The sequence below is a fragment of the Sciurus vulgaris genome (assembly GCF_902686455.1).
Source record: "Sciurus vulgaris genome assembly, chromosome: 11".
NCBI classification, from domain to species: domain Eukaryota; kingdom Metazoa; phylum Chordata; class Mammalia; order Rodentia; family Sciuridae; genus Sciurus; species Sciurus vulgaris.
In genome coordinates, this window is record NC_136472.1 from 68,367,857 (window position 1) to 68,375,035 (window position 7,179).

At 36.2% G+C, this 7,179-nt stretch overlaps 1 protein-coding gene across 1 annotated transcript; it reads left to right on the plus strand.

Moving 5' to 3' along the window:
- Positions 1–5,919: 5,919 nt before the first annotated feature.
- On the plus strand, positions 5,920–6,864 carry LOC306640493 (olfactory receptor 52P1-like; the record flags this gene model as incomplete). Its single annotated transcript, XM_079104776.1, has 1 exon — positions 5,920–6,864. The coding sequence occupies one exon, from the start codon at positions 5,920–5,922 to the stop codon at positions 6,862–6,864; it is 945 nt and encodes a 314-aa protein (XP_078960902.1).
- Between the last annotated feature and the right edge of the window lie 315 nt (positions 6,865–7,179).

The window sequence follows — 7,179 nt, forward strand, 5'->3', positions numbered from 1 at the left end:
CTGAACTATACCTCCAGCACTTATTTTTATTTTGAGAAAGGATCTTGCCCAGGTGCCCATACTTGTCTCAAACTTGCACTTTTCCTGAGTTGCTAGGATTACATGCATGTACCTCCATGCCCCAGGTGGAGATCAAAAATGTTTAAAGAACTAGGTCATTGAAAATCTGAAGAATTGAGATAAGAACAATTTGGGAGAAGATAGAATGGGCCAGCACAGATAAGTACAAAGAATAAGCAATGTGTCATCATTTAGAACTGGAAGACAGATTGTCAGTGGCAAATCATGAAAACAAAGGTAGTGGAATCCCATCTGTAACCTTAAAATGAGGAGGGAACGGAAGGCATGGGTAAGGGAGATGGGAAGAGCATTAGCAGCAGAAGCAAAAACCTGAAAGAGTCTTAAACACAGCACAAAAATGCAGTTTTGGTTGAGATTCAAGGAAAACCAAGGATGAGCTTAATAGCAGAAAGGGATGCCAAAGGAGTAAGAGAACCTAGATCTTAAAGGCATTGTTTACCATTTTGAATAGTGTCACTGTAATCTGTGGATTTTAGCATTTTGTATCAGGAGTATAGACTTTAATTCAGGCATACATAATATTTTGAATCTTAGTGAAATAATGATTTAAACGAATGAAATTTGGAGCCAGAGATATCTGTATTCAGATACTGGAATTTCCTTTATTATCTGTAAAATTCTCAACAAATTTTTATGTCTATTGTTCTGTCTTTTTCTCATTCATTTAATTGTAATTTATATTCCAAAGACTTCTGAAGATCAAGTGAGAGAAAAAATATTTAAGCACTAATCTAGGGTCTAACAATTGAATTGATGGGCTCAATACATAAATATGACCCTATTTTGGTGAGGGGTATCTAAATTATTATATATTTTTTGATGAAAATTCAGCAAATACTTTCCATATAAAAGCACTCAGTGGACATTTGGAAACAGTACCTTTATTAATTATCCGAAGGAATAGTTCATGGTAATTCCTCAACCTCAAAATAATTTAGGTCTTGTAATTTGGGGGAAGGACCTTTATCTCTGGAAGGCCACCAGTTTCCCACCGTGTATATCCTTTAACCAAGTGGAATCTGCTCTTTATAGGGGTGGCTCTCTGGAGGACTGCCAGCTTTGGCTTTGGGTGAGTGAAGGCAGAGATACAGGACAGGAAAAGAGTGAAGAGAGCTGTATTAAAGCATGTGCACTTACAGAATTATGAGATCCTCAAAAAGGTAATTTCCAACTTTTTGAACACCTGTAGTAAAGTTAAGGATAAGCATCACAGATACATAATAATAAATATTAGGAAAAAGGAGGTAGGGAAAGGGAAGGAATGGAAACGAGATTGATCAAATTGATAAGTGCATGCCCAAATATGGCCTAATGAATCCCAATAATACACATAATCATAATATAACCAATAATTTTTTTTAATTTCAAAACAAAAGTTATGCACTCTTATAACTGACATGCTTACTTTACCTGTTGATTAGTTCAAGTGTGGAGTCATAGATACTTAATTAGAATTTAAATAGTATTATAATAGCATTATAGTTATTTGACCTGGACAGGTTATAGAGCAGAAACAGCTGTGAGTTAAAATTTCAGTCTCCTCACATTCAGGGTTAGAAGTAATCAATTATGGTGACTCCTATAGGAGGAAGAATATTTAGGAAGAAGCTAGAAGTGTCTTATTTATTGAGGTTCTTGGTTGAGCACATGCAAGCCACAGCCAATATTTTCTTTCTACTTTCTTTTTGTCCAAAACATCTAGACTACTACATTCCCTTAGTTACAATAACTATTATTTTAAAAAGGAAACAAATTTTGAATGCTTTCAGCATAAATGTCAAACTTAAAAATTTTAAACATAATTATATTAATACTGTCAGTTTTCAAGCTATTTAATCTATTGAGGTGAGAGAGCAAGAATTATAAAAGAAATCCCAGACTGAAATTTGTAACATGTAGCTTTATCCCAAGTAGATGTTTTAACAAAGGCTGTTCTCATCTCTCTGTTCACTCCTTCTCCACCACACTTTGATTTCTGCTCTGAAAATAAGAAACACTAATTTTGAGGCCAAAATTAGAGTATTTTTAATAGATATAACAGGAATTTTCCATGAGCTTAAATTTTGTTTAAATGAATCTATACACAGTAAATTTGTCTGAGTATTGACATAGTGTGCTTGAACAAGCCTTTACATACTATTAGAAAAATTAAAGAATATTTTGTGCTTGGATCTCTGGATACACAATATAATTTTTTATGGCTCCATGCGAAAAATATATCAGATGTTTACAAATCTGCTTGTTTTCCTCTCTAGGCATGTGGGAGTACAGATGTGTAGGTCTTCTCTGGATTAACACATCCAATGTTTTTAAAATTTGAGACTCAATAAAATATTGTAAATAACTTTGTTTCTCTGCAAGTGGAGATAGGGGTAATTTAGATCCTCAAGTTCTCAATTAAAGCAGTAACTGGTTGAGAATCTGCCATCAGTCAGTTGCCCTCTCTGTTCCTGGAGTCCTCACTTATAAACATGACAGAACAAAGCAGGTAAAAGAACAAGTCTTCTTTCACTATAGGAAGAGGTGGCAGGGACAATTCTCTTCACTCATTTCTATCTATCTTGTAGTAATTGAAATAAATTTAGAAATACCATTCCATTTAGTTAAGTGTACAGAAGCAGCATAAAATGGCACTTAGATGCATGGCTTTAGAGTCAAAGTGTGCAGCTGAGCAGATTTTCCTACTAAAAGTGACCCAGTGCTGGTGTTTGGGCTGGGTCATGGTGATTCTCAGCTATGCTGGAGTTTCTACCCTGAGAGCAGTTTAATCCATGAGGGAGTTACATGTTATAGTAATAATATATTAATAAGTATTGTGCTCCACAATTTAATGACTATCAAAAGTGTAAAAAAATTAAATAAATGAGCATGTTAATAACAAGCTTCTGCTCAAAGTAATCTGGCAAAGAATCATAGATGAGATTCCATTTTAACTAGATATTATAAAATAAGCAGTTGTTTGCAAAGAAAAACTAAAAAGGTTAGGGGCATGGTCTTCAAAAGAGTATGTGTGCAAAGTCAGAATGTTTCAAAGAAGCATGGTGTGTTCAGAAAATAGTTAGAAATTCAGTATTGCCCAGTAGAATGTAAAGAAAGAGTAGTTGTCTATAGGCTAGGGTTGTGGCTCAGTTGTAGAACACTTGACTAGCATGTGTGACGCACTGGGTTTGAGTCTCAGCACTGCATATAAATAAAGTCCATTGACAACTAAAAATTTATTTAAACAAACAAAAAAAAGAAAAAAAACAAAGAAAGAGTAGTCGTCTAAAAGGTTGAAAGAATGATTTGTTTTGTTATTTAACGTGCAACTCTGAGTTTGTTCTGTCTTCGCTCAGACACCTTAGTGGAATCACACTACCTACAGAATAATGAATAAGTGAACTAATTCCAGTGCTTGATTTATTAAATAGTTGCTTTATGGAAGGTGATGTTCTAGGTTGTTGGCATGCTATAGTAATTATTTCTCCCAGAAATTTTGTTCTTCCCACTGTACAGATGGGGAAACTGAGGAATGAGATGTAATTAATGTAGAGAGCAAATCAAATTTCATTATGGAGATAAATGCATTTAATAAGAACATACAGAAAACCTATGCTGGGGAAAAAACAATTAAAAGGAAGAAAACAGAAGGGATAGCATTACTGATATGATTTAATAAATTTTAAGGTTTAATGAACTTCATTGCTTATAAGCAAAATATCATAATTATTGAATATAATTACATAAGTAATCATTTTATAAAGAACAGGTCACACTGGGATAATTTCCAAATACCACTGGTAATATTTCTAATCAAGCATGCAATTAGTTTAATGTCCTCCATATTTACTCAAAATTATTGTATAACATGAGCATGTTCCTGATTGTGGAATACTTGGCCAGACCTTACAAGCTACAGTGGGGTAAAAAGAATTCACTAATTATAACTTTATTATTATTAAACTCAAAATATTTATAATTAACCAATAGCATATACAGTGTGCTCTTAAGAATAAACCTAATTTTTGTAAAGATATAAATTAGCCTGCAACTGACCTATATTTTTTCAAAATTATATTCTAATTATTTTTATGTAGATATAGAACACATAGCTACAAAATCAGCAGACAATTCTGACAGAATTAAAGATCTAAGGAGAGATAAATACCCCAAAATTAATTTCAATGCATTACATAATAGAATGTCAAGTCAAAGAGCAAAAGCTATTTTTTTTTTCCTGTTTGAGTTAGTGCACATTAATTATACAGAATAATAGGGTTCATTATGTCCTATTCACCTATGCAAGCAAAATAAAGCCAAAGTTTAAACATTTGCTTATAATCATCTTCAGAAAAGTGACTTGAAGTAATGTAAACTATCAGAAGTTTATAGGTGACTATATGCTTAACATCTGTCACAGAAAATATTATTTTTGGCAAAATGAAAACAACATGAACTCTGAAGTGATGTATTGTGTTAAAGTGCTTGTTTCTCAGTCACTCTGTGATGCTATCCCTTTTCTATAGCATTTCGGGTTGCTATTTGAATTAGTACATTTGAAAAACAGTATCCAGCTTACATACACACCTTTTAGAAGTTAAAATTGACACATGTGAAGGTCCAAGGACAGTGTTCTTTTCATGTTAGGAACAACTAAATATCAATTTTCAATTTTCTTTCTTTATTTTGCATATAAATGATATGACCTGTGATTATGCCAACAATGCAGTTATCAAAAGAAGTACTAGATGAGTAAGTCTTGGGTGTGACTAACATGGTCAGATACACATAATGAAATTTAAGAAACGACACACTGGAGAATATAGAAGATTGTAGGTAGGCAAGTCAGATTTCAGAAAATAAAACATAAAATAAGCGAGTATTTTCACTTGAAAGAGAATTTGGTAGAAACTTGCATGTTATGCTCAACTGTTGCCACACAAAATCCATTAAGCCTGTGGAGCTCCAGAGGTTTTCTGGCCAATACTGACCCAAGGTCTGTGTATAGCTTCTGAGAAGTATTAGGAAAAACAAATATGCAATGGACCCTCTACCTGAGAGTGCTCAGGTGTCAGAAAATTGTCTTTCAAAATGATTAAAAAAAAAAAAAAAAGATAAGAAATTGGCCCAGCATAGTGGCATATGCCTATAATCCCAGTGGCTCTGAAGGTTGAGGCAGGAGGATCTTGAGTTCAAAGTCAATCTAGCAAAAGCAAGGTGCTAAGTAGCTCAGTGAGACCCTGTCTCTAAATAAAATACAAAAAAAGGCTGGAGATGTGGCTCTGTGGTCCAGTGCCCCTGAGTTCAATCCCTGATAAACAACCCCACACTCCAAAAAGAAATTGGGATAGATGATTTCTAACACACTTTTCATTTACAAAATCTTATATCAAAAGCTAATTTGGCTTATGATTAATAACAAACTAAATTCAGAGAACTATTCATTTTATTATTCACAAATAATCAGCAAGGATTTTTAAACAAATTCATGAGATTTTTTGACTTATTTTGCAACTAGTGCTTTCTGTCTGGCTGCATGGTTTTTCTTAGTGTCACTGAAATTTGCTTTTTTTCACTCTTAATTCAGAAAGCTTTCTAATGTGATGTTTTGGGGTCTTCCAGTCGTGTTTTTCTTTTCTAATTTTTTTGTAGTTATATATGGACAGAATGCCTTTATTTTATTATTTTTATGCCATCCCAACAATTGAATCCAGTGCCTCACACATGCTAGGCAAATGCTCAGCCCCCAGCCCCAGTCGTGTTTTTCATTTGTTTGCAGATTTGTTGGAATGACCTTCACAGAACACTTTTGCTCTAACTGGGAAGACTCCTCCACAGACAACACAGGGCAGCTGCACCATGGGACCAGCCAATAGGTCTGAAGTATCTCCAAACAGCTTCGCGCTGATGGGCATCCCAGGGCTAGAGCACCTACACGTCTGGATCGGGATTCCCTTCTGCTCCATGTACGTGGTGGCTGTGGTGGGGAACGTGACCATCCTGGCCGTGGTCAGGGCAGAGCGAAGCCTCCACGAGCCCATGTTCCTCTTCCTGTGCATGCTGTCGGTGACCGACCTGGTGCTGTCCACGTCCACGCTGCCGCGCATGCTCTGTCTCTTCTGGCTGGGAGCCCATGACATTGCCTTTGATGCTTGCCTGGCTCAAATGTTCTTCATCCACAGCTTTACTGCCATGGAATCGGGCTTCTTCTTGGCCATGGCCATTGACCGGTACGTGGCTATCTGCGACCCCCTGCGCCACGCCACGGTTCTCACCCACAGTCGCATTGCCAAAATGGGCGCTGCGGTGGTCGTGCGGGGCGTGGCCTTCTTTTCCCCGCACCCCATCCTGCTCAAGCAGCTCCCCTACTGCAGAGCCCGGATCATTGCACACACCTACTGTGAGTTCATGGCTGTGGTGAAACTGGCGTGTGTGGACATAGGAGCCACCAAGCGCTACAGCCTGGCTGTGGCTTCTGTGATTGGCTCCTGCGATGGCTTTTTCATCGCTTTTTCTTATGCTCTAATCCTCCGCACAGTCTTCCGTCTTCCGTCACGAGAAGCCAGTCTTAAAGCTCTTGGCACGTGTGGTTCTCATGTCTGTGTTATCCTTCTTTTCTACTCCACTGCTGTTTTTACTTTCCTGACCCACCGATTTGGACACAATGTGAACCCCCAAGTTCACATCTTCATTGCAAATATGTACCTTCTGGTACCCCCCTTCCTTAACCCCATTGTTTATGGTATTAGGACAAAGAAAATTCGAGAGCATGTTCTTAGTTCTCTAAGGGCAAAACTTTCCTGATAACACTGAAATTGTTTGCAAAGATAGTAACAGATCAAGAAGGGAGCAAATTAAATAATAACTTTCTTATAACTGACATTAAAATTTTTTTCAGTGGAAATCAGATACTTCATTGGATTTTGTTGGGAAACAATAAGTGCATATTATGTTAATTCCTTATATTATGAAACTAATAGCTGTGATATTTGTTGTGTGCTCTTGAACTTATTTAGAACTTAATGAACAATGAGCAAATCTCTTCCTCCTTGGTGGTACCAACTGAATAAGATAACATAGTTAATGTGTTCCAACTAAGGCTTTTTTTTTTTTAATGTA